The sequence below is a fragment of the Rhinolophus hipposideros genome (genome assembly GCF_964194185.1).
Source record: "Rhinolophus hipposideros genome assembly, chromosome: 20".
Lineage (NCBI taxonomy): Eukaryota > Metazoa > Chordata > Mammalia > Chiroptera > Rhinolophidae > Rhinolophus > Rhinolophus hipposideros.
The window spans coordinates 42,199,755-42,227,420 of record NC_138066.1 but is presented as its reverse complement, the minus strand read 5'-3'; the positions used below and the strand labels follow the sequence as shown (position 1 = coordinate 42,227,420).

Here is a 27,666-nt window from a genome sequence, read left to right as displayed (position 1 = left end):
CGCCTCTCTGCAATCTGTAATCCACACTCCGCCATGCCACTACACCCCCACCTTGCTAGCTTAGCCGTGGCAGTTACATCAGTGGTCAATGGCTAACCGGTAACAGACGATGGCCAACTGGTCACAGCCAAAGACCATCTACTACTTGAGCCAGCACCTTTTTATGTGAGGCCGAGAGCCTGGAAACTGCTCTCTGGGGCTCTGTCCCCACAATTGGTAACGGGGCTAAAGAAGGGCAGGGTCGCTTTGCTGTGCCTTCTAAGAGTCAGGAGACTTTGCTTATTTTGAAAGCCACCATATCATGGCTATATGAGGACAAGGGAGAATCGATGTCAGTCCTGATAGGGGACAAACCTGGTCTGCACCCTTTTGAGAGTAGGGCCAGCTTCCTCTTTGTCATGAGAGCAGGGCTGATTATAATAACAGCTTACATGTTTTAAGCACTTACAATGTCCCAGGCACAGTGACATTTAAAGACTGCGTTGACTTGTTGAATCCCCCAAACAGCCTTCTGAAGGTTTTCCCATTTATGAGCCCCATTTCACAGATGGGGAAAAATAAGGCACAGAGAGGTTAATTAGGACCCCAAGTCACACAGCTAGTAGGTGATGACAGAGCCAGTACTGAGATCCAAGCAGAATGATTCAGAACCTGCCACCTCTTTGGCACCCGGCCACGGGATGATCAAGAGATATCATCTCGACTAGAAGTCCCTGCAGGAAGACATCTAGACTGTGATCAGGGGAGGAAAGTACTGTGACTGACTAGCAATGTCTTCCATGGACTTGGGAAGGGAGGATTCGGCTCTCTATAGAATACTTTCGCATCAGGAACCTCTACTAACACCCTGGGCCAGATCGTTTTTTATTATGGGGCTATCCTGTACATTTTAGGTTGTTTAGTAGCATTCCTGGACTCCACCCACTACTTGTCAATAGCACTGACAACCTGATTCCCCCCCACCACCAAGTTCTGATGATGAAAACTGTCTCCAGACTTTGTCTCCTGGGAGGTAAATTTGCCCCCGGTTGAGAACCTTTGCACTGGAGCAGGCCGTGGGGGATGGACAAAAGAGCACTGAACATGGAGTCAAGAGACCAAGGTTCTATGCTTGGCTCTGTCACCAACCAACCTGTCACCGTGGAAATGGCCCTTCTCCGCCCCAGGCATCTGGTTCTTAATGTGTAAAGTAAAGAGGATGAAGTAGATGGCCCCAAGAGTCGCTTCTGGAAGTCTGTGATCCCACACTAAGATTCTCCTTCCCTCACCCAGACCCTTCAATTAAAACTCTTAGGTTATTGGAGCATAACTTCCCAGAGATTTGCAGGGGCAAACCATCGGGAAAGCCTGGAATCTGCAGAGCGCTGTTTCGCCCCCTTGGCGCTTCCTATTTGCTCCTCTTTAAAAGAAAGAAACAAAGGGAAAAAAACCCCGAATCTTGGTACCGAGATTTCATCCAAGCAGTAGTTATCAAGCAGCTACAAGTAGAAAAAGCACAGAGACAATAACTGAACACCCATTTCCCTGTGTTAGGAGAGAAAACGAGCTATTGGTTGGGGAAATCTCCCCGGCTCCGTTCAATTATGAATCTCGGCAGGAAGCCTGGAAAATCCTGGCTGCGCTGGAGTGAAGGGTTGGAGGAGGCGTAAGGCTGGCTCTGTGGGTTCTTGAAGAACTTGCTGAATGAGATGAGGGATGGCGGGTGGTGAGAGAGTGAGGCCAGGGTCCCACCTACCACCAAGGTCCAGGGTGGGTGGACAGGAGCTGGGCCATGAGGATGGGGTCCTTTGGGGCCCAAGAGCCATCTCTGAGGTTTTCACAGTAGGCGTTTCTTGAAATGGCAGGACTTATGTGGGAGGAAATTTGGTTCAAGGGCTTGGTGCATTGGCCACCAGCAGGTAAGAAGGCTTTTTCTTATTGGGATGGAGGAGAAGTCACCATTAACGGGGAACCAGCTCCATGCTAAACACACATGGTCTCATTTCCTTGTTCCTCATGGGAACTGTGTGAGATCCATTGATATCTCCACTTTGTCCATTAGGAAACAAGATACTGAAAGATTAACTGACCAGCCCAGTGATTGTTTTCCCAGGCAACTGAGACTTCAGGAGGCTGAAATTTGTAGGTCACACCGTTTCCATGTGGCAGCACGGGAACTGGCATTCAGCACCCCTGTCCCCCAATACAACGTCCCTCCTCTCCCCTGGAATGTGTGCCTGAGGAAGGAAGTAGGGCCCGAGCTTCAGAACTGAGAACTGGGTTGGAATTTCTTTCCCTTGATGGAGGTGCAGCTGGTTGGGGGTTAGGGTTCTCCTGGTTATAGGCATAGAAACCAACTTCTAGCTTGATCCCAAAAGAGGACTTGATTGGATGTAGAGGGCCCCAAAGGGTTAAGGGAATTTAACAGCCAAAACTGAAGAAAGGGAGAACCAGGAGTTTTGTAGCTGGCATCACGGGCCACTGAGACTACCCCATTTGTGAACTTCCCAGCACCCTTTAGCCCCTGGATCTCCTCTGTTTCTGATCCAAAATCCAAACTCCTGAGTGAGCATCTGATTGGTCGCACTTGGGGCAGATGTGTGCTAGGATGGTGCTGTCCAGGGACAGGGCCATGGTCTGTGTGAAGGACCCATGCCCTTTCCCACGGGTACACCCCAGAAGTACATCAGAGCCTCAGAATGGCCTTAGCACCAGGCACATGGCCCATCCCTCGCTCCCCGTCTTCTGCCCCTCTGGGTCACTGCCCAGCTATCCAAGCACAAGGTCCTTAGAGTCCAGGACCTAGAGAGATGCCTCCATTTACCAGACTCATGGATCTCCAGGTTTCAGGTTTATAGAGACAGAGTTGGGGGCAAAAATAGAGTTTTCCCTGAGAATCCCACTGCCTGGGGAAAGGTCTTGAACCAGGACCGGTTCTAGACAGACCCCAGTTCCCTATCAGACATTGAACCAGAGCCCAGCCCCACTGAAACAGGTGCCATCTTTTTTCTGCTGGTGACAAGGGTGGCTTCCCCCCGAATCCTCCACTGGCCTCACTCCAGACTGTCCCATTTGAGGGAAATACCCTACTGGACCTAGTAGCTCACCTAGATTGCAGAGATAGGAGGTGTCTTGGAGGCAGATCCCTCTGCATGCTGCCTGATTAGACTAGAGCTGAGGGAGGAGACATTTTCCCCGGTTAGGTCAGAAACATTGCGAGTTGAGACCCAACGCTCCTCAAGATGGCTCTCTCCTTGTGACTGACAGGGAGCTAGAGGTGAGGCAGGCTGAGCCTAAGGTTCCTGCCAGCCTCCCCACCCCGCAGCCCTGGCAGCGGCCGGGACTGAGCCTGCCATGGCCCTTTGGACAGCTGCAGGAAGCTGCCGACTCTGAGCCAAAGTTTAAATGTGTCCCTCCTCACAAGGAGCTCCAATGTGAGGGGAACAATGAAGGGAGAGCTTGTTAATCCTGGAGCAGTGCCGCCTGCAATCCCCCACGCAGCTGGGCTCCTCCGGGACTAAAATAAGACGCCCATGGGGCCCAGGGTGGGGCCTCAACCCTAACAGGTCAAATGACACCCAGCCAGGCTGGGAATAGATTCCCAGACGTGTAGAGCTGAGAGGGACGAGAGCTCCCTGCATTAGTCTGAGGGGACTTTTCCAGTTTAAGGAAAGCTCACAGTGGCACTGGCACCTCGGAGCCGATGGCATTAAATCCAGTCCCCTTGCAGGGCAATCCAGGCCACCTCAGTGACTACAGCCCCACCTGCTTTTTTTCAGCTTCAGTCCCCACCCCTCCAACTCCTCGCGCCGGCTGTCCTCCAGAAGCGCACTCCCAAAGGCCTTTTCCTCTGTCTGGGCTGCCATATGTCAAATACAGGTTTCAGGTGGTACCTCGGTTTCCGAACGTCTCCATTGATGAACATTTTGGTTTGTAAATGCCGTAAACCCGGAAGTAAACGGTTCGGTTTTTGAACACGACTCAGAAGTTGAACATGTCACTCGGCTTCCACTGAGTGCAAGATCCTGAGGCCTAACTGTTGGCTGTTTTTGAACGTTTCAGAACTCATGGATTATGTTCGAAAACCGAGGTACCACTGTACTACTTACTCCTCAGCTCTTCGTGAGCTCTAGCTCCTTCCAGGAGTTGTCCCAGATGACCCAACCAGCACGTATCCCTAATTCTTTGAAACTCCATGAACCTGCCACGTCCCTTGTAGCACATGCCACTGGCTGTCCTGTTCTAAGGTGATGTGTACACCCACCTCCCCAACTACGCTCTAAATTCTTGCCAGCAGGACCCGTGTCTTTGGATTCCCACAGGGTCTGGAATGAACAAACGAACGCTGAATTAAAAGGAAGAATGGGCAAAGGGCTGGAGGGATGATCCATGTCTATACCAAAACCCAAACCAACCCCCCAGGGATGACTAGGCAGCTCAATGACTCTATGCTATCGAAAGAAGAAAAGAGCGCGTGTGGGACTTGTCTGGCACTGGTGTGAGCGTCATTGTTGCCCAGAGACACTGCTCAGGCTCTGAGTCCCAAGCCCTTGGCCATGGGGAGGACACGGAGAGCTCCTCCCCAAACCCCAGTCGGAAAACAGCTGAGTCTGAGGCATCTCTAAGAAATGAGGAGTTAAAAACTGTATTCTCACCCTCACAACATTATCAGGACTTATCTTTCTCCAATGCTTTGACCAACATGGATACCCTTGGGCCTCACTTCAGCTCTGAAAGAGCAGAACAGTATTTCCCCCATTTTCCAGGTGATGAGAAGCTCTCCTGACCTCTGCCCTGTAGTCTAGGCCAGGTTCCTCAGTGACATGCGCCCTGAAGCGCTGGCCCCTCCTCAGACTTCTTTCCTCAGTCATAATTGAGTGGCTCTGTAACCGGAAAGCTCCAGAATGGCAGAGACCACATCTGTCTTGTTCTTTACTATTATTATTATTATTATTATTATTATTATTATTATTATTACTGTAACAGAAATGCACCAAAATGTATAATCTTAAACATAATAGAAGTGGATTTATTGCTTACGTAACAGCCCAAAGTGGATAATCCCCTGAGTGGTGGCTTTCCTCCACAGTGGGACCCAGGGACCCAGGCCCTTTCTGTCTTGTGGCTCCCCCATTCCTTGAGGCTGGTGGGGAGGCAGTGGAGTTGGAGGGGGCACACCCACTTTGAGAAGTATCCAAGAAGGGCGCACATCACTCTGCTCACACACCATTCGACAGCTCGGCCACATGGCCACCTTCTAACTACGACGGAAGCTGAGAAATACAGTGCAGCCACGTGCCCAGTAAGAAGGGGACATGAGTTTTTATTGAGCAGATACTCTGCTGCATCAGAGTCCCCAGCATTTAGCATATAGCAGGTGCCCAATAAATGTAAATTGGGTGAAGGAACTGAAGGTCATAGTGGCTTAACAGGGTCTCACAGAGAGTCACTAACAAGCCAGAAGCTAGGGCTCCCCCAGGAAAGCCCAGCTCAGCCCACGCTGCCTCTCCAAGCCTGGAGTTTCTTTACCCAACAGCCTGCCTTGAAGCAGCTGGAGAGGGGCCAGCTGTAGGAGGACACCAGAGGGTGCCAATTGGGAAAATCACAGCTATTAGGAGGATTCTTTGGAGATAGGCATGAAAGTGGAAGAATTATGGGGGTGGGGAATTATGGAGAGCAGGGGGTAGGGTAGGGCAAGGAGCTCAATGGGTGGGAGAAGCATGGAGCCTGGGTTTGTCAATGCGGCTTGGCACACTGACCTGGACACTTGACCGAGCATGTGCTCCTAACCCTGTGTTTGGCTGGATTGTATCCCCTCCAATTCTTATTTTGAAGTCTTAATCCCCATGCCTCAGGCTGTGACCTTATTTGGAATATCGGTCTTTACAGAGTTAATCAAGCTAAAATGAGGTCGTTAGAGTGGACCCTAATCCGGGATGACTGGTGTCCTTATGAAAGGGGGAAATTCGCAAGTGGACACACACAGGGAGAACGCGAAGTGAAGATGAAGGCGGAGATCAAGATGATGCTTCTCTAAACCAAGGAGGGCCAGAAGCTGGGGAGAGGCGTGGAACAGATTCTCCCTCAGAGCCCTCGGAAGGAAGTAGTTCTGTCACACCTTGATCTTGGGCTTCTGGCCTCCAGACTGTGAGGCAAGGCATTTCTGTTACCTAAGCCAGCCAGTTCGTGGTACTTTGTTACAGCAGCCCTCGCAACGAATGCACTCTGCCTCTCTGCACTGAAATGGTCTCCGCCAAGTCACTTCCATCCTGGCCTCCGGTCCCTCATCTATAGACACATCTAAGGACAAGAATTGGGGTCTCCCCAAAGCAAGCACACTGCTTGCCCTTGTCCTGTGCTGCCTTTCTTCTTTTCACACCTCCTGGCTTCCCTCACCCCATGCAGCTCCCTTCAGGAGTGGCTGCTGCCCGCCCAGGGACTTCCAGCCCCAACTCACCGCCCTGGAGACTGTACTGTAAAGTCCCATCTCAGCCTACCATGTGAGATCCCCAGGCCAGCCCAGCCTCTTCTGCCTCTATGCCCACGCCAGGCCATCTGAGTTCCAGAGCACAAGGCTGGCCTCTCCGCACGCCTCGGCCCCCACGTGTCCTGTGCTTCCACAGCCAGTCATAGCACCCCCTCCATACACACCGGCACCTTTCAAAACTCCTGACCTTCTGCCACAGCCAAGCTCTGTTCTCATGCCCAGTCCCCCAACCCCACCCCAGCTATTCACTGTCCTGACAAGTGCGGGGCCCTGGATTGCCATCCATCTACTTGAGCATCTCCACCTCCAGTGAAAGGTTGTCCCACCTCAAACATCGGCCAATAAATGCCCTTAGCCCAAGAGTCTGAGAAAACTAGTTTTCCGACCAAAGGAGAGTGTTGGGCACCCACACTTCCCCATCATGCTCCAGCCAATCAGAACTTGTTGGAGCTCTAGAGCACACTGTGTCCTTCTGCCTCCAGAGTGTGGGAGGTCAGGGCATATAGTCTGAAGCCGGGCAGCCTGGGTTCGAATCCTGCCTAGAGCACCTGGTAGCAAATGTTAGTAATCCTATCTAGTTCATAGGGTTAGTATGAAGATGAAGTGAGTGAATAAATGCCAAGTGCTTTGAAATGGTGCCTGGCACGTAATGCTCAATAAATCCTTGCTGTTATTCTCATTGTGCGGATAACACTCTTTCCCCCACATCCCCGCCCATCAGCCTGGCCAAAACCCTGCCACCCCTCAATTCTCCACCTTCTCCATGAAGTCCTGGGTCCTCTCTGGAAACATACAGCCCTCCTCCTAGGCTGTTTCTGCCCTTCCTAGCGTTAGGGTTAGGGTAGGAGTGGGTTAGGGTAGGAGGCCAGGCTCACAGATAAACAACTCTGGGAAAACACTAGAAGAGAAGCCGTCCTAGCAGGTGATTGGCACCAGCATGGAGAGCTCCTCCCACATGCCCCACTCTGGGACAAGGACTTGGGCCATTTGGCCCTTGGACCCCGGCAGTGGCCAGCATCTGATGACTCAATTCACAGTAGGAGACGGCCACTTCAAATTATTATAAAGTTCAAATTGATAGTTATTTAGAAAACGAAATGTTGTTTGATTATTTTCCAACACATAAAATGATTCAAATGAAGCTGGTGGAATGTTTGGCCCCCACGTGGTTCTCACGCTCCCCTCCTCCGGTCTGGGCAGCCTCCCTCCGCAGCTGGGCCTCGTCTGGCCCTTCCCGCTCCTTGTGTTGCCCCCGCAGGGCGGGGATGACAGAGATGTTCTGAAATCACGTATCTGAGCCGCTGACCTTAGCTTTGAGCTCAGCCACAAGTTCAAGACAGGCGTTCATGATCTAAAACGCCTCAGACCCGTTCCTCTGCCGGCCAGCCCATGTTCCCACCTGAAATGATACCGCTAGTCATTTGGTTTATCTTCTCGTGTTGTCAGGTCCCCCCGGCATGGGAGCTTAGGACAATGCCTAACTCAGATCTGTAGCTCCAGCGCCTGGAACATACTGGGCACAGCAGTATGTGCTCAGTACAGGTACTGTTGAGGAATTGATGGTGCAGAAAAGCCCCACTCAGCACCCTCTTCTACAGAGCCCTTTTGCTGTGTATTCATGTTCATCCTGTCCTTGAGCTGAAAGGGGCCTTGCCACGCCAGGCCTCCTTCCCCCTGCCTCCAGCAGCCCCGCACATCCAGAGCTGCCTTTTCCAAGGCCTGGAGATGCTGCTGCCTCCTGCTTCGCTATCTGGAAACTGTTCCCTTGAAGCCAATGCTCTCGGTTGCTCTCTGGTTTCACTTCCTGGTCTATCTTGGAGGGGAGGAAGACCAGTGGCCTACACTGCATTAGAACCCCTTCTTGCATTCAGAAAGGATTCTTGGTGTAAGGACAGCAGTTTCCAGGCTCTCAGCCTCATGTGGGAAGGTGCTGGCTCGAGTAGTAGATGGCCATCAGCTGTAATCAGGTGGCCATCCGCTGTGGCTGGGTGGCCATCAGCTGTTACCGGTTAGCCATTAGCCACTGCCGTGGCTATGCTAGGCGGGGTTGGTTGGGTGGCAGAGAAGCAGACGGCCGATTGCAGATCGTGTGGCTCCTGTTTCCTGTGTGTCCAACCCAGCCACTAGCGAGAATATAGTGGTGTGACTCCCCTATCTATGGCTCCATTGTTGTTCCTTTTTGGCCTCACCATGTCCTGTGTTCTTGTGTGGGGAGCGGGAGCTGAGACCCCGCAGGACACTTGGCATTGCAGCGTCGGGGTAGGGCCGGAAGAACACTTGATGAGACGTCAAGAAGCTGGATTCCAGGGGCCGCCTCTGCCACAGGCACACCAGGCATCCCCTGAGCCTCTTCTTTAAAATGGGGCAATGAAGGCTTTACAGCGGAAGGGAGAAGGCCTAATCCTTCAGAGCTGGGCCTCTGCAGTGGGGCTTGTGAAAGCAGGTCTTCCACCATCTCTACGTCTCTTTCCTCCATCTGTAAAGGAGCATTACTACGAAGACGAAATGGACTAATGCATCGAACATGCTTAGTAGCTTTCATCTTAGCCTGAGCCAGGGCTTGCTCAGAGGTGGTGTATCTTGGGTGTCCATCCTAGGGGGAGGGCATGGGGGAGGGCTGGGGAGAGTGAAACCAAGACAGAGGGAGAGCCAGTGGTATCCTTGAGCAGGGGTATCCTTGAGTTGACCATCCCTTGGCTCTGTCCTGCTGGGACTCGCCACCCCCCTTCCCCTCCCCAAGCAGGTAGAATGGACCTAAGGGTGGAAACCAGAACATTTATCCACCAGTTCCCATCCTCTTGCCCAGAGATTACCCTGAGGTCGGTGGGGGTGGGGTCCTAATCCCTTGAGCTTCCAGTTCCCCACGTGCACATACAATGCAGTTCCCCTGGGCAACCTGCCTGATGCCGTGGCAAACAGCAAGAAATAATTGGTGCCACTGAATTGAGGCATTTGCAGGTGACACGTGCATGGAGCTGGTTGCTGCATCAATGAATGGCTGGAGTCACAGGTGGCAGAGAAGTAAGAGGTGGGGCAAAGGGTGTCCTAACACTCACAACGGGTGTCCGTTGTTGCTGTTAGTAAGTAGTATTGGGGAATGTCAGGTGAACTGGTGCTGATGAAAATGCTTCGCCCGCAGTAAGGATTACACGGATGAGCACTGTTATCATTAAGTCGCCTTCTCACGTTCTTTTCTCCAGGGTCCCCTTCATTACGACAGACCTCTGAGGTGGCCCATTATGGAGACTTGTGTCAGATGTTAGCGCCCATGAAAGAACTCATAGGGTGACCAGCTCATCCTGGTTTGTCTGGGGCTCTCCTGGCTTTAGTGTTTAAGTCCTATGTCCCGTAGGCTGAGTCCTGCGGGTTGGTCATCCTAGCTGTAGATAATGGCATGACCCCAGGGCAGGACCTTCACCCACAAGAGGCTAAGATGCCGCCCACACGTCTTCCAGCACAATTCACATCCTCTCACCTGCTTCCATATCCAAGTGGATCTGCGGTCATTTCAGATGCACACCCCATTTTCACTTAGAATCAAAGATTCTGTTTCTTTTCTTTTAATAAGCCTTATTGGTTCACTTTCAGACATCATAGAAAATTCAGAAAATACAGGGGGGAAAATGTAAAGAATAAAATTGTAATTCTCTCATAACCCCAGCACCCAGAAATAAAACACTGCACACATTTTAGGCTATTTCCAGATGTTTCCTATGTCTATAGGAATACCTTTAACAAAAGTGTTTCATGATGTATGTAGATGAATGGCTATGTTAACACATGCACACGCTCCTATACCTTTTATCGACAAAATAGTCCTAGAATCTTAGGGCACAAGGGGCTCCCTCTGACCCAATTCCCAAGTTGTATAGATGCGAGAGTTGGGAACTAAGCTAGAGAAGGGTCTTGGAACCATCAGTCCTACGTCCTATACCCAGAGTAGGAACTGAAGATGTTTGACATTCACTTAGGGGAAATTCTCAAATAACTGTGGACTCTAGGAGCAGGGAGCAATCTCTTTCACTCTCCATGTGCCAAAGATGCCTTGTGCCTTCTCCTCCACAGCCCCTACCTCTTCAGACTGGGGATGAGAGTAAGGTTGATGGGAATAGGGTCAGTGTCCCAGTCTGTTAATGAGTTCTGTCTAGGGAAGGCGCCTGGTCCCAACCCTTGGCAGCTTGTAAGCCACCTCTGTCCTTACCTGCAAATCCTGGGCAACTGGACAAGTACCTGTGCGTCTATCCTATTAGACACAATTTCTCTCAACCATGAAGGGTTGACACATGGTCAAAGGAATGTTTTATTCCCGGGGATAATAAATACCACCAATGGATGAAGTTTTGTGGAGGCAGGTGTCCTCTCAGGAACTTAATGCTGTTTGAAAATGGAATGCTTTGGGAGGTGGTGAGGTCCCCGTTGCTAGCAGTCCCCAAATAGGTACTGGCTGGAAGATTCGGGCCCCTGGTGGGGGGAACCTGCACCAGACGACTGACAAAGTTGCTTTGGAAGACTAAGCCTGAGAGATTGCATGAGTTTTCTTGTACAACATTCAACAAGAAGGTACTTTTGCAGATGCCCAGTAAACATGGCTTCTGGGACATCGTCCATGAGCTGACAGAGAAGCAGGAAGGCCTATCATACTTGTGCCTGGGGGCCCTTTCACCTTGCTGCAAGGCTGGGTCCCAACGATGAGGCAGGTTGCATTTTCTCTCACACAGCAACACTCCTGTGTTAGCTTCCTAGGGCTGCCATAACAATCGATCACAAACCGGGTCGTTTAGAACAACAGCAGTTGATTGTCTCCCAGGGCTGGAGGCCAGAAGTCTAAAGTCAAGGTGGCCACAGGGCCAAGCTCTCTCTGAGACTCCGGGTAGAATCCTTCCTTGCGTCTTCCTAGCTCTTGGCGTCTGCCAGCTCTCCTGGGTACCCTCGGCTGGTAGACACATCATTCCACTCTCTGCTCCTGTCTTCACATGGCCTTTTCTGTGTGTGTCTGTCCACATTTCCTTCTTCTTATAAGGACTCAGTCATTGGACCCTAGTTCGGTGTGTCTTCATCTTAACTTGATTACATCTTTGAGACCCTATTTCCAAATAAAGTCACATTCTCAGGTACCAGGGGTTAGGACTCCAACATATCCCTTAGGGTAGACACAATTCAATCTCCAGCAGCATCCATTCTTTTAGTCTGGGCAGAAGAGCTCGGTGCAGAAGGAGAAAGGGGGAGAAGAAAGGAAAAGAAAGGAGTCAGTGAGTGGCAGAGTGACTGCAGAGTGCATGCATTCAGTGTGCTTTAGAGCATAATTCCTTGAGGTCCCATCCATGTGTATATAGACAGTCCCAAGAAGGAGGGGGATGTTTATGTTTATGGAATAGTTGAATTGGTAAACTGTAACTATGGATGGCTAAGCAGCCGCTAAAAGGAATGTGTTACGTAGTGATTTCTATTTACAGTTTCTGTCAAATATGAAATAACACCCTCAATGTGGAGTGGAGGTTAGCAAAATGTAGTGGAGAAGCATTTGGAATAAATGTGTCTATATGCAAGCTAGTAATGTTTCAAAACCTGAGTTTTACTTTCAGACTGAACATATAAATATATGGTTTCCTCATTTCTGCCAAAGCATATTTTTCTTTTAACATTATCAGCGTTGGGGCAGATTTTATCCTCCTTATCCCTACGCTGTTTATTTCCTTCTAGGATTTTCAGCAACAATTGGATAAGTATCAACTTAATGTATTTTGATTACAAATAAACAGGTTTGTTTGTTTGTTTTTTTAAAGTTAGAGCTGCAGGTATTGACCTGGAGAGATGTTTGTACATAGTGGTAAGTGAAAAAAGCAGGTAACAGAGAAAAGAGTATTGTATAATTCCGTTTTAAAAATAGGGATATAGCCATCCTCAAAACCAGACTGTCAGTCCCTTATAAAAGTAAACATGCAAGTACCATATGACCCAACAATTACACTCCTGGGCATTTATCCCAGAAAATGAAAACTCAGGTTCACCCAAAAACCTGTACATGAATGTTTATAACAGCATTATTAGAAATAGCTAGAAAACACAGGTGTGATATGTGGTGTTCCTGCCGGGTCAAACATGAACAACTTAGTTTACCCATCCTCCTCAGTAGAGTGGAGATAACCACAGGCCTTATCTGCTAAGGATCTAGGAGACTCGCACAAGATAATCCCTAATAGGTGCTTAGCTGGTTTTTAGCCCATGCTGATGGCTCGGGCAGTGGGGGGAGGGGGAGGTTCACTGCTATTGGACCCAGAAATCACCCACCCTCTGCTCTGCAGGTCCGTACTCTACTGTGGGTAGTTAAGTTGGTGGAGAACCATGAGTGTTTGTGATCAAGAGGAACGATATCCTGAGCGCAGCCTGCAAGAGCAGGGATGCTGCCCTGGTATGCGGAGGTTGGCTGGCAGGGCAGGACCTGACCCCCTGTGTGCCCCCCCCCACCTGTGTCCAGTTCTGTGCTGGGCATTCCCAGACTGCAGGGGAGCAGGGGCCGGGAGAGTTGGATGGAAGATTCTGGAAGGGAGGACTGGCCTCTCTACCTGCAGTTACTAACCTGCCCAAGGTGTCGTGCCTCCCACCCTGTGAAGGCTACTTCTCAGAGTGCGGAAGGGAAACCAGGCAGGAGATGCCTCGGCCTTTCTGGAAATTTCTTTTGCTCCATGTTCTCGTCCTTCCATCATGCTGAGTGAGGGGATTGGAATCAGGCTGTCAGTATTGTACATATTCGGTATATACTTTAGAAGGGATTCGCCATAACTGTGAGAGAGAGAGGGAAAGACACAGACAGACACCGTGGGAGATTTCATCCTGCCTTCCCTGACCCATGGCTGCCCTGATACTGCCTCCAGCCCCTTTTCAGACCCAGCCCCCCCACACACACACAGGCCCTTCACAATTCCAGCCTCACTGAACTTCCTGCCACTCCCCAAATCCACCAAGCTCTGACCCTAACCCTGTCTTTTATGGTCTCCTCCTCTGCCTAGAAGACCCCCTCCACCCAATTCCCGGTGGCAAATTCTTTGTCGTTTTTTAAGACATGGCTCTGCAGTCCCCTTGGGTAGGGGGACTGCACATCCTGCTTGCCCAGGGCAGTTCTTGCCTGAGGCCCCTTGTCCCTGAATAGTTATCGATGGTGTGTCCTTTCACTCTCGCAGGTGAAAAATCAGACGGGACCATAAATGCCATAGTTACCTTTGGGGCACTTTCTCACTGGCCAGTCATTCCGTGTGTGTGTCTGTGTGTGTGTGTGTGCCCGTCCCCCACGAGACTGGGGATGCCTGAGCCTTTCTTTTCTCTACGTGCTCTGGACCTGCACAGAGCCTGGCACACATGCAGTAACCAGCTCTGGAATGAATGGACAGGGGAACCCATGAAACAATTACAATGTTCTTTTCCTCTTGTTCCCTCCAGGGATCTATAAAGGGCACTGTTTCCGGATCAATCATTTCCCCGAGGACAATGATTACGACCACGACAGCTCAGAGTATCTCCTTCGTGAGTGTCAAGAGTCTCTCACTTCCTTTGTATGTGGAGGGGAAGCAGGTGGCGGGTGAGCAGCTGGCAGAAAGACTGGGTGGAGGGCGTACCTTTCTCTGCATGCCCATGTCACTCCCTTTCGGATTCAGAATTGTTAGTTCAGACCCTGGAGTTTCGTTCAATGCTGCCGTGACCTGCTGGGCATCGCAGTGTAGTTACTTGGCTGACAGGCACCTGCCTGGGGAGAATGAGGCCTGGGGAGAGCCAATAAGGGTGTGGTGTCCCACTCCCCAGGGGTGCTGGGCGTGGTTAGCTTTGGAGGAGCTGTTGCTGCAGGTGGGCCTGGGGCCAGGAGGTTAAAGACATGGGCTTGTCCAGGCTGAGCACCCCCAGGGGACTGTGAAACCCCAAGCACACTGCCCTGCTAGCACAGGGCCTGCCCACCGCTCCCCACACACCCCCAGCATTCTACTCTCAACAAACCAGGTTACGTCGCACAGTAAGACAGCATGCTAGGGTGCCAGGCAGCCTGTGGGAGAAGGCGAGGAAGGTGGCAGGAGCAGCCTCTGATAGGTGGGCCTCAAGTGTTTTCTGCACCAACTGGGGGAGCCACCAGGTCTGCCCCTGCCCTGCCTGCACCCCAGAACAGAGCCCGGAAATCTCAGCACATTCTGAACCCGAAGGACAAACCCACCCCCACGCCCTCAGTGCAGCTCTCATCCCAGGGCTTGTGAATACCTACCTGGGACGAAGGAGCCTGGAAACGGAAAAAGCAGCACCACTTCGAAGTTATGTTCCCTTTCACGCTGCGCCACTCACAGCAGCACCCCAGGGGCTCTGGCCTGGCTTCATTTATGGAGAATCAATACCAGTGTCCTGCGAGGGAGCGCACGCAATTCACTCTGCACCTGCTTATGGGTCGTTTTTTCCTAAGAGAAAGGATTTTGGTTCTGAGTCATCTAGTGAAACAGAACAGCGTGTGGTTCCCGTGGAGCCCTTGGCAGTGTCAGGCTGCTCTGGCGAAGTGCAGAACCTGAAATAATTTGGTCAGATCTGCCTCCCCTCCCTCCCCTCTCCCCTGCTCCTCTTCCTCCTGCCTGAACTCTCTTTCTGCTTTCTGGCAGCCAACACTGAACTGAGCAAGTGATAGTCCGTCGACCGCCACAAATAGTTGTGCAGGTTGCACACTGCACAACTTGGGGGATGCCCCTCGCGTAGACGGTGGTTACATGACACCCTTCGAGTTGTACAGTGTGTGACCTGCACAGCCATCCACAGTGGCCCCTGGGGCTGAGCCCAGCTGGGATGACTCAACTCAAACTCCACGCTGACTCAGAACCTGCCCTTGTCTGCCCCACGCAGGGCAGTCAGGTGGTTCTGAAGGCTCTGTGGGCAGATTTGCCCCACTGACCACCGGGGACTCTAAGGAAGGAGGCGCTGGAGAAACAAGCCGTGCCATCTGCATTTCCCACTTGAACTTGCCTGAAGCTATGGACATTGGTTCTGGTTCTTCCTCTTCACTCGTCTGCCCCTGTCCTCCCCGTGGTCTCCAGAGCTCTAGGATCTCTTTCTGGGCTGGCCTCATGACCTATCAGCCCAGAGGGCAGAGGATGTGGCTTCCTGAGATCCCGGCAGGAAGCAGATGGCGTGCTCAGACGGGGGAATGAAGGATGTTAGTGCAGGACTATTGACAACAGTGAAGGGTAAGGGAAACTTGCAGGGAACACTGAGCACACCGGGCTGAGCGATAGAAGGAGGCCATACACCCCTGGGCTCCTGGGCCTGGACAGCTGAGGGAGGCAGCCATGGCAACCTGGAGGACAGCAGCCATAAGGACAGAGCTGGCTGGCAGGAGCCGTGGCCTTTGTGAAGGATTGCAGCCACCTGAGGTACAGTCTGCAGGAAGGAAGCCAGGGGAAGAACTGTCTCCCCTGCACTCACCTCCTAAAGCCAGAGTCAGGGGAGCCCAATCGCTCATCCGTCAATGGCATCAGCCTCCTGGGTCCAGAGCAGGGTGGAAAGAGGTGGAACGAGGGTGTGGGGGGCAGACCAAGCACGCGCCGCTCACTTGCCATCCAGCCTCAGACTGCTGCTTTCCTCGGACCCCACCAGTGCTGCACTGGGGAGGGTGGGATGGCCTGGAGGACCCAGCAATGATTTTTCCCAAATAAAAGGACGGTGACAACACAACAGCGATGAAAGCTCATTTGAGAAGGAAATGTTCTCCTCAAAGGTACACTATGGGGAAACCAGCAGGATCATTAACAAGCCGGGAAACTCCCCAGGAGGAGAAGAGGTGACAGCTTCAAGGCCTGTGATCTCTGGCCGCTGGTGGAATTGGGGTGGAGGGCAGAGACGACTCTCTCTGACCAGGAGGGGTTTTTTCCCTTGTTTTCCACTCAGGGGCTGCAGAAATGGGGAGAACTCACCCTAAAACTGAGCTCCAGGGTACAGGTCCTGTGAGCTTGGGGCAAAAGGGAGTAGGCGACATTCCGAGACAGGCCAAGGTCTCGGTCACCGCAGCCATCCAGCCTGTGTTTCCCAGGATGCCAGGGTTCCCAGTATTCAGTCCTCTGGGCTATGTCCAGACTGTGGATCCCCAAAATATGTAGAAGCACAGGAGAGAGAGAGCGCTCTGGGGACTTACGTTTGCAGGGGACAAGGGTTCATGGGAATTATTCACTCATTTAACAGAAAGTTATTGTGGGCCTACTATGTGCCAGGCACTGTTTTAGGCATGTGGGATACAACAGTAAACAAAACAGAGCTCCGCCCTGCTGATGCTGACATTCTAGTGGAGACCGGTGTGTTGGAGGTCACAGAGGGTTCGCAGTGGGCTGCCTGTGGGAGAACTGGTTAGAGTAGCAGCTCAGCTGTCTGGGAGTGGGACACCGGCCCCAGCAGGTCTGTGCTCCTCATATCCTGTCTGTGACAACTCAAGAACAAAGTCCACCCTCAAGCCGTGCATTCTGAAACCTTTCAGAGAAACTGGGTTTGCACTGAGTGAGGTCACTTTCACAGGGCTTCTTGATGGCCTCCGGGCTCTGGCGACACCACTGCTGATTTGCAGATTCACAAGCGGGTGTGGGGTTTGAGGGGTCCCCACCCCACACTCTGCCTGCTGTTTCTCTTCCACTGGCCCGAAGGGCCCCACCAGCTCCTGAGCATCTTACCCTGGGCCTGGCGTCCCTTTTCCAGGTTTTCGAATTTCCAGTTAGCTGGATGCTTTCTGTGTTAAGCTGCAGAGTACTGGAGTCAGGGCTGCTGAGTCTGCTTGAGGGTGAGTTAGAAGGAGGTGTGCCAGGGCTTGCTCTGGCCACGGGACATGGGCTGGACATCGGCCCCACTCGTCCCTCAGCTCTGTGCAAACCCAACCTGCACCTCTGTGCACAGTGACCCCAGCTGACATCTGCACATTCAGAGCTCCAGAGAGAGCCCATATGGCAAAGAACAGGTACTCACATGACTAACCTGGGCAGAATGGATGGCTCTGAGGCAGGCCTGCCCTCAGCAAACTTAGAGGCACCGGGCACCCTTCTCTCTGCCCCTCTGAACCACCCGCAGAATGCGGGCATCCAGGGGACCCTGATCCTGGCTTTTCTGGCCTGCACAACTCAGAGGCACGTTTCAGAAGCCCACAGGAAACCTCCCCCCAGAGCCTGCGGCTTCAAGAAGCCAGAGGGAGGAGGAGGAGGTCGTGCGGAGAAGGGCTTCATTTAACGCCCCGAACAAACCCGTCTCTGTGAAGCACGGCACACACTGGTGGGCTTAGAGAACAGGAGACAAACGCTGTCTTCAGAGGCTGAAAGGCCACAAACCAACTCAGCTGGCTCAGGAGGTTGGCGCCTGCCAGCGCTCCCCAACTCACTGTCCCCTGCCGGGGCCACCAAGGATCCACCTAGTAAGATTTCCACTGGGCTGAGAGACCTGCAGGCACATCAGGAAGGCTGAGCTCAGAGCTCCTCTTCACATCTCCCTGCCCTTCCTCCCAGGCAGATGCTAAGGAAAGGGGACCCACATGTGTAAGCCCCCACTAAGTGCTTTATGAACCTGATTCCATCAACTTCTCACAACAACCCTCGTGCGCAGTGTCGTCTTTTCCTAGGCCACCATAATAAGTTACCACAACCTGGTGGCTTCACACAGCAGGCATTTACCCTCTCACAGTGTGGAAGCTAGAAATCTTCAGCGAGGTGTTGGCAGGGTGTGCTCCCTCCACGGCCTCCAGGGGAGACTCCTTCCCGCCTCTTCCAGCTTCTGTTGTCGCCCAGGCCTCCTTGATGTGGGTCTGCGTCCCTCCTTTTTCTGCCTCCATCTTCTCCTCTGTGTATCTTTTCTCCCACCTGTGCCTCCTCTTCTTAGAAGGGCACTTGTCATTGGGTTTAGGGTGACCCCTAATCTAGGACGCATTATCTTGAGAGTTTTTAGCATCATCTCATCTGCAAAGACCATTTTTCCAAATAAATTCACATGCGTAGGTGTGAGCACCTATGGACTTGGACTTGGACATGTCTTTTGGGGTCCACGATTCAACCCCCACCAGGTAGGTGTTACTATTCTCCTCAGCTTATAAAAGAGGGAACTGAGTGGTCAGAAGTGAGCTGTCCTGGTCACCTGCACGTCAGTGGCAAAGCAAGGGTGCAAATCTAGCTCTGTTGGTCACCATGGTCCATGCATGCCACACTCTGTCTAGCCACCTCCTCCTCTGTGACCTCAGGAGGTCCTGAGGTGATGATGATGGTGGAGATAATGGCTGTCACTTAGGAAAGTGTGTGCTATGGCCAGGCCCTGTGCTAGGCCCTTTATGTACAAAACCAACCATAGGACGTAGGTACGGTCATGAACTGCATTCCACAAATGGGGAAACTCCGTTTTAGAGAGGTAAAGTGACTTGGCTAAGGCTACAAGCCAGCATGTCACAGAGCAGCGCCTGCCCCCAGACCCAGCCCGTGCCAAAGCCTGGGTCCTCAGCCACCCCTTGGAGCTACCTCCCACAGACGCCACTTCCCAGCCGTCCAGAAGCTTCGTGGAAATGGTGTCTATGAACAGGCGCAGTGGGCTGTGAGATGTCACCCGGATGAGAGGTGGTCCAGTGTTTTCATGGCTGTTACTGTGGCCTCCCGGATGCCACTGAGGTGCCCTCGTCCCTTCTGGGTGGCAGAAGTGTGACCCACACCCAGGGAGAGCCTAAGCGAGATGTGGGCCAGTGTGGCCCCGGCCCACTTGGCGTCCGGCAGGGGAGAACCAGCAGGCTTGGACCACCTCGCCCCAGCTGCCAACCCACCACCGTCTCCAGGGCCTGAGGGGAATATGCAAAGTCGGGGGGCAACGCCTTGAGTGTTGGGGCTCTTGGCCAGTGCCATGGCCACGCCCAGGAGGGTGGTCAGTCTCACCGTCCTGAGTGCTCTGTCTCCTGCCCGGCCCAGGCATCGTCCGCGCCTCTAGCGTCTTCCCCATCCTCAGCACCATCCTGCTTCTGCTCGGCGGGCTCTGCATCGGCGCCGGGAGGTTCTACAGCCGCAGGAACAACATCGTCCTCAGTGCCGGCATCCTCTTTGTGGCCGCAGGTGAGCCCCTGCTCTGCCCCCGCTGCACAGAGCGTCCGTCCTGGTGGGGAGGCAGGCCGTGCAATGACTTCCAAAATCCAGGTGTGAGCGGGCTTGCGCGGGGCGTGGGAGCAACTGCTTACCAGGTATGGGGTCTCCTTCTAGGGGGACAAAAATGTTCTGCGAGTGGAGAGAGGCGGATGCAGCACATTGGGAATGTCCTAAATGCCGCTGACTTGTGCACTTTAAATGGTTGATTTTATGTTAGGTGACTTCACCTCAATAGAAAATAGTTAGTCCAAGTGTGCAAAGTTCCACAAAGGGGTAGCACTGTTGCCTCTCAAGCCGGGAACAGGGATGCCTGGCTGAGTCGGGGTTCAGGGAGGTACCCAGAGGGACTCATGGATGCCAAGACCTGAAGGAGCTGAACAGGGGTAGACAGGGTTGGGGTACAGGGCAGGCAAGGGTGCAGAAAGAGCAGAGAAGCCCCGTGTGCCTGGGGCAGGGTGAGCGAGAGGGCTCGGGAGAGAGCAGGGCAGACCCTCCTGCCCATCCTGACTACCCGACTCTCCTGGCTGAGACAGACAGCAGCACCTCAGAGCCACCCCACTGTGACCTAGTGAAAACCCACAGAGCTATGGTGACAGTAACATACCCCGTTTAACGGGTCCAAAATGGCTTACCACTGTCACTCCTCTGAGCCTCAATGGAAACAATGCAAAGCATGCCATGCCATTGCAAACATGGAAGAAATCCAGGCCAGAAGTGGTCTCACAGCTGGTCAGTCACTGCCCAGTGCCTGTAGCTCAGCGAGAACCCAGTTTTCTGGCCCTGAGTCTCTGGGAGCCTGTAGCGAGGGTGCCTGCCGGGGCAGAGCTTGGCTGGCGGCATCTCCAAGGCTCTGGCCATGCCTGTGGAGTTCAGATAAAGGTGCAACAGGGTCCCTGTCAGGAGAAACAGGAGCTGCCTGACTTCTATGGCCTCGTTCCAGCAAATAAATGTGAAAAATGTTACAAAGCTCAGCGATTCTTTCCTAAATTGTTATCATAGCTCCTTGCACTGTCCTAACAGTGCTTTTGCTTTCAAAGTGTCTTTTTTCTTACACTGGACTGGGAAGGTGGAACAGTGTTGGGGGTTGGCCTGAGCTCCAGCCCAGCCCTGTCCCCTCACTGCTCCAGGTCTGCACATCCTAAAATGATCAGTAATAGCTGGATGTTGGTAATGAGAATTCCAGCACTAGTGGTGGTCGTGCCCCCTTTGCTGAGAACAGGGAAGGCCTTGAGTGGCCCCCAACCCATGTAGGTGCCCAGAGGTCATCCTCATCTCTTCTCGCCTTCTCCTCGTGGTTTCTCTTAGAAGATGACTTCTGTTTACACTGAGGGTCAAAGCAAGTACAGGACCAGCTCAAAATCTTGTGGCCACATTGGCAGAGCCCTGGGGGCTCCGGCTCCAGTTCCTGTGCTCTTTCCTCTACACCATTTATGCTTTTGTTTCCTTCAGGGCATTAAATATAATGTGTATTCGGGATGTGTGTGTGTGTGTGTGTGTGTGTGTGTGTGTGTGTGTGTGTGTATTGGGAGGGAGAACATGTGTTTAGGATCAAAACCTACAACAGGTTTGCTCCGGGCAGGATTTCTGATCCACTTAGCAGGAAATATTGCAACCTATCCACACTGGGATCAGTGCAGTAGGAAAATGGACAAAGGACATGGCAGTGCATTGACAATACAACAAAATAGGGCCTAGAGCCCACTCCCTGTGTTCCACTGCTCACATAACCTCACACCCACCCTGTGAAGGGTGCACCACGGGGGTTCTCATTTTGCACATGAGGATACTGAGGCAAAGGGAGGGGAGTCATTTGCCCAACATTTCAGGTGGTAGAACCAGGATTAAAACCCAGGCAGCTTGGCTCTGCTCAACCTCACTTATAATAAGAGAGAACCAAATAAACACAACCACGGGTGACTATGTGTCACCTCCCAGGCTGGCAAAGATCCAGAAATTGGATAATCCGAATTATAAACTACAGAGACAGGTTGTGCCCCCATGAAGGGTGCTTGGGCAGTGCCTGTTCATAGAGGAAACCAGGTAGGGTGTTAGAAAGGGGCTCTCTGTGCTGTTTCTCAGCTTGTCAATAAATCTGGAAGTATCCCCAACTAGAAGCTTATTTTTAAGTTTTTAAATGCACACACCGGATAAAGCAGCAGTTTCCCTTCAAGGAATTCCCACAGGGGTACCCGTTCATGTGTGGAATGGTGTGGACACAAGGGTATCCAAGGCTGCAAGCCACCTGATTGTTCCCAGCAGAGGCCTGGTTAGATGTCCATGTGGTGGGTGCCACATGCAGTTAGAAAGACAGAGACAGCTCTTCAGGGCCTGGTATGGACCGCCTTTCAGATGGACTGTTGAGTGAAAAGGCAAGGAGCCAAAGAGTATTGTGCAAAGAAAGAAACAGATGTGTGTGTGTGTGTGTGAGAGAGAGAGAGAGAGAGAGAGAGAGAGACAGAGAGAGACACAGAGAGAGAGAGAGAGAGAGACTGGATATAAGAAAACTATACAAGAGAGGATAACAACAGCCGCCTTCAGGAGAGAAATTGAGTAGCTAAGAGCCTGTGTTTTGTATACCTCATCTGAACTTTGTACTTTGCTACCCATCCCAAATTAATTACTTAGAAGACAAGTTAGCGACCAGATGATAGCAACGCCCATCAAAACGGGGGAGTGGCCAGCAGCCTGCCCTCCACCCTCCTGCCCCCTGTCCTGCTGTGGACTAACCTCTGCCTCTCTCCCTCCTGCCCCCTCTCCCGCTTCCCTTTCAGGTCTCAGTAACATCATAGGCATCATTGTCTACATTTCCAGTAACACAGGTGACCCAAGCGACAAGCGCGATGAAGACAAAAAAAACCACTACAACTACGGCTGGTCTTTCTACTTTGGAGCCCTGTCATTCATTGTGGCCGAGACCGTGGGTGTCCTGGCCGTGAACATTTACATTGAGAAAAATAAAGAGTTGCGATTTAAGACCAAACGGGAGTTCCTTAGGGCTCCCTCCTCGTCCCCCTACGCCAGAATGCCCACCTACAGGTACCGCCGGCGCTCGCGGTCCAGCTCGAGGTCCACCGAGGCCTCGCCCTCCAGGGACGTGTCACCAGTGGGCCTGAAGATCGCCGGGGCCATCCCCATGGGCGAGCTGTCCATGTACACTCTGTCCCGGGAGCCCCTCAAGGTGACCACCGCCGCCAGTTACAGCCCCGACCAGGAGGCCAGCTTCCTGCAGGTGCACGACTTCTTCCAGCAGGACCTGAAGGAAGGCTTGCACGTCAGCATGCTGAACCGGCGGACGACCCCCGTGTGAGCACCCCTTTCTGGCACTGACCTCTCCCTCAGAACGGCTGTTTGGATCCCACACGAGGGCACTGAACCCTTAAGACGGACCCACAATGGACTGAAGCCAAACCCAACCCTCCCGGGTCTCCAGATGTGTCACGGGCTGGCTCAGAGCGACGTGCCAGGAGACTAGAACCAGAAGCGGAAGGCTCACGGTAGCCCCCCAAAGGCTGTTCTGATGCCCCGGGTTCCAAAATCTCCCAGGAGGCCCAGCGCTCTCCTGAGGCTGCCCAGCCTTCACCAACCTGAGTAAATAAAATCGAGCCATTATTTCCTGTTGGAAACAAATCTTGCCAGAAGAATGAGTTTCCGGGGCCTTCCCCCCCTGCCTGGGCGATGGCCACCAAGGTATTCGCCAGGCAAATGGAGGCCTTAGGATACTGGTCAGCTGCTTTTCAACCTGGAGTTGCCATGTCTGGGAGCTGGAAATGTGAAAGCCGAAGCTTACCCCTTCCTCCCTTCTGTCTGTCTGTCTCCCTCTCTGGCAGTGGCCTGTTGTCAAAATAACAGTAATCCTGAGGAGAAAGCCCTGCAGCCAACTGGTGCTTTGGCCTGTGTGCTGCCCTGGGGCTGGCTCCCCTGGCCCTGAGGAGGAATCCACAGAGGGGGGGCCTTCACTGGCCTGGGCATGAGGTAAAGGCTGGAGTCTGTTGCTGGGTTTCCTATCTGCTTATGGAAGTTTCTGCCTCACAAAGAAAGAGCAGAACACACTAACTGTACTTGAGAGTCCGGAAGATTCCATGGGTCAGAGGAAAGGTGGTCATGTGGCCTCTTGCTGTGTCCTGCCCGACTGGCCTGACTAGCAACTCTGTCTCTTCTGGGGGAGGTGGAGGGCAGATACCCCCTCTCATGGGGGTTTAGCAACGAAGCCTGAACTTCTGGGCAAGAAAGGGAGACCCAAGGGTCAACAGTGACCAAAAAAATCAGAGAACAAACATCCATTTCCTAGGTGGTTATTAATCATGATTTATTGCAAATAAATGCCAGGAGAGCAAGTTACATTCATTTCCTCATTTTCAAAAGTAGCAGAACACCTCCCCCAACTCCTATTGTTGTAATTTATTCTGCCACCACCTGAAAGGGCTCAGTGAGGAAGTTTGGATGAAGGGCCAGGCTATGCTTTTCTTCCTCCTCATGAAAGGGACGTCTCAGCGCTTTGGAACTGAGGAGGCAGGTTCCCTGTTTGACATTTTTTTCCAAACATTTTTCCACTTCCCGAAGCCAGGAGAGAACATGGAAGCATGTCTGGGTTCAGAAGAAAAACTTTCTGGAACATGGAGCTTACCCTCTTTTATATAAAACACGTGCTTTCTAAAGACACATCCTTTCTTACTTTTTGAGACTTGGTCATTCAACCTTGAGCAGTTGTCTGTGATCCCAGTAGCTGTGTACTTAGAAGTGACGAGCAAATTCTTACCTCAGCCACCTGCTCACCTAGCGGACTCGGCTCCTAGTTCACATCCAGACCATGGTCATTGCCATCCTCCTTTTGCCCCCCAGATTGGAAATCTCCACTGCCCCATCTCTATTGGACGCCCTTGTGTGCTGGTGAGCTGAGGCGTGGTGTCCCCGGCCCCTTTGTGCTTGCTCAGAACCCTTCCCTCCCATTGAGGTTGGCTTTGTGTGGTGGTTTGTCCAAGCATGTACAAGAGTGAATGCTGGAGAGCCAGGGCTCATGGCCTGCCCCTGCTGTGGACCAACCTTGTCCCCATGCCCTAATCCCAGGCCACCCGCACCCCCTCTACGCCATGACATCATCTTTCCAGGCTAGAAAGAAGGGGGTGAAATTGGGGGACCCATCACCTAGCAAGGCCCAGAGACTCTTCTGTCATTTCCAAAAGCAAGGCAGCCTTGCTGTTTCTTCCACATGAGTTTCTATCATCTCTGGAAGTTTCTGTCATCTCATGGAGAAAGCTGTGTTCCAATGAATCCTACCTCTTGCCCAGTCCCAGGCAGAGAACGCAGAGCCCACTCTAGTTCCTAGAAAGAGTAGAAAGAAGCGACAGAGCAGGGAGAACAACCTCAGACCCCCTGGTCTTCACAGCCTTTCTCCACACTGCCGCCCCAGGCTCTGGGAGGGACCCTCGTCTGTGGTCTGTCCCCTGCTCCTCATGGTATCTCAGCCAGGGCATGCTTGGAGAAGGGAACGGAGCTGGCCCCCTGCCAACTATCAGTCTGAGACCTTGCGCCCACAGGGGATATGTGGTGGCCTGTGCCCGCCTCCTCACCACCCTCCCATCCCACCATCCTCTCCAACCAGCCCGTGTGTTTTGCCAATTAAGCACCTGTGAATCCTGTACCTACGACTGGTTTTGGATTAGTTCTGTCTTTTTTTTAATTAAATAAAAACATTTTTAAAACGTTCTCTTCTTGATGTGGGGGGCGGAAGGAGGGGGGTTGAGAGCCCCTCAAATCTTCAGGCACTTAAGGTAAACAGTGTCCCCGAGTCTCGGGACTGGGATTGGGAAGGAAGGTGGATTCTGTGTGGCTCAAGGCCGTTTTCTCTGGTTTTCATCTGGGTCCCTGTACCAGCAGCTGATTTTAGACTTCTGCGTGGTGTTGTCGAGGGGCCTCTTCACAAAAGGGTCAGAAGACGGACAGGCCACCCTGGGTAGGGTGTAGGCATCAGGGCAGCTGACCAAGCCAAGCTGCAGGGTGGAGGCCAGACAGACAGCCACAGCCTCAGAGGCCCTAAGCTGCTTGGTGGGGTTCCCAAGAAGTCCCTAACCAGCCTCCTTTCCCCTCCAAGTTCTGAAGTGATTAAGAAATAGAGGAGCCCACGTTCCAGATATGAGCTATATTACTGAAAAAGCTGATGGGAGAATGTGGCCCTGACAGAGGCCAAATGAGACAGCGCCCCCCAATCCCAGGTAGACAGGTGGACACCAGGAGGAGTAAGGTAAAGAACAGAGGGGGACCAACCCTGCTGTACTGAAGGCATGAGAAGGATAATCAGTGTCCCCTAGTTCTGAGCCATCAGCCGCCCCTCCAGAGGCTCAGCAGCAGCTCGTTGTCTTCAATCTAGTTGTGGAGGGCGCAGCTCACTGGCCCACGTGGGAATCGAACTGGCAGCCCTGTTGTTCAGAGCTCGCGCTCTAACCACCTGAGCCATCTGGCCTCCCTCTTGATCCTTATGAAGGCCTTTCCAACCCTGATCAGGGGGCATTTGCCAATGTCTGGAGACATTTTTGCTTCTTCCAACTTGGAAGGCAGTTGCTACTGGCACCTAGCGGGTAAAGGACAAGGAGGCTGCTGGAGAACCTGGAAGGCACAGGACAGCAGCCCCCATCCCCCGCTGCCCCACAAGAATGATCTGATCCAAAATGTCAGGCTGAGAAACCGTGCCCTAGCCTGATTTTATAGTGAGGGGGACTACGGCATAGAAGGGTGAGGCCACTTGTGCAAAATCACACAGAGGATTTTTGGTATTCGTATCTAGGCTGTGGATATATTAAGAAAACTCATCTCTTTATTCCCAGTGTTTCCTTTCCCTGCAACAAACTCCAATTTCTGCTTCTTTCTTCTTCACTTTTGAGTCAACAGTTTTGGAAACAGAAGTTGGGGGTTGAAGAAGGACATGGGGAAATGGCCACGTGTCCCAGGTTGGGGGTGGGAGTGCCTTTGTTCCCTGGGCTTAGGAGCAAAATTCAACCAAACAGGCAGCCGAAGAACAAGCAAGCGCAGAAACCTGGCCCAGCCTGACGCGGCCCCAGCTCTCTGTGGCATCTTCCTGCACCCACACCCCAGCAACTGCAGTGAGGTGGGCAGAAAGATGGGGATCGTATCCTGCGGTCACCTGCAGGCAGCCCTGGGTGAGTCACCCAACCTCTCTCCGAGCCCCAGCCCTTCCTCAGTGGAACGAGGAAGGTAAGACTTCTCTCCCAGAGTTAGTGGAGTGAATCAAACTTTAACTTAAACAAGGAACATTCATAAATACCCCAGCTCAGAGACTGGCATTAGAGTGAGCTTTCAGGAGTACCTGTTGACTAACAACACTCACGCCGTTTCCCAAAATGGATTGTTCTAGAACAACCCCTGGAGGGGTGCTCTGAGAGCCAGTCCCTCGTGTGTTGAGCCCACAGCACTCTGGTTTGGGACAAACCTGTCATCCAGCCAATCCAGGTACCGTGCAGGACTCTCCCTCCAGGAGAGGGGTCCTCCCCCAGCTGCTCCCCTGGCTGATGCCCATGCATTTCTGCCCACAGGGGTCCCCAGCTGTGGAATTCTGGTGCTCAAGGCAGCCACATGGCTGCTGCTTTCTTTGCAGGTCCCGCAACCCCTAAATCCCACTGGGGCATTCCTGATTCCACACAGGTGCCGGGGACTGCAAAAGCCCAGTCCTGACCACACTCAGGTGCCCTGGGAGCCGGGCTGCACAAACAGGAGTCTTTTTCTGGGTCCCTAGTGTGGAGCTAGCAAAGGGGAGAGGCCTGGGGGGAAGGGGAAGAAGAGGGGAGAGGGAGGGAAGCAGATGGGAGGCGGGAAGGGAGGCCCCCCTGTAGATAACCAGCCATGTGATTTCAGCTCCCTGCACTGGTTCCTAATATAGCATCCCCGACTGTCCAGCCCTAGAGATGAGGGCAGGGGAGGGACTGCCCAGGGACCTTAGAATCCAGAGGGGCAGATGGGGCAGATATACCTGATACAGATGTTTTTAAACTTGCAGCTTCCAGCAAAACTACCAGGGCAACCTCGGGAACAGAAGTCTGATATCAAAGAGAGTTAGGGACCCACCTCCTTGTGCTTACAATTGCAGGAAAGGGG

At 52.6% G+C, this 27,666-nt stretch overlaps 1 protein-coding gene across 1 annotated transcript in view; it reads left to right on the top strand.

Moving 5' to 3' along the window:
- The window catches only part of CACNG4 (calcium voltage-gated channel auxiliary subunit gamma 4), a 56,981-nt gene extending 31,717 nt beyond the window's left edge, over positions 1–25,264 (top strand). The window contains exons 2-4 of the mRNA XM_081027730.1: positions 13,901–13,984; positions 19,393–19,533; positions 22,335–25,264. Of these exons, the coding sequence (XP_080883856.1) occupies positions 13,901–13,984; positions 19,393–19,533; positions 22,335–22,870 (761 nt within the window). The 3' untranslated portion in view covers positions 22,871–25,264. The remainder of the gene's footprint in view (positions 1–13,900; positions 13,985–19,392; positions 19,534–22,334) is intronic.
- The last annotated feature ends 2,402 nt before the right edge of the window (positions 25,265–27,666 follow it).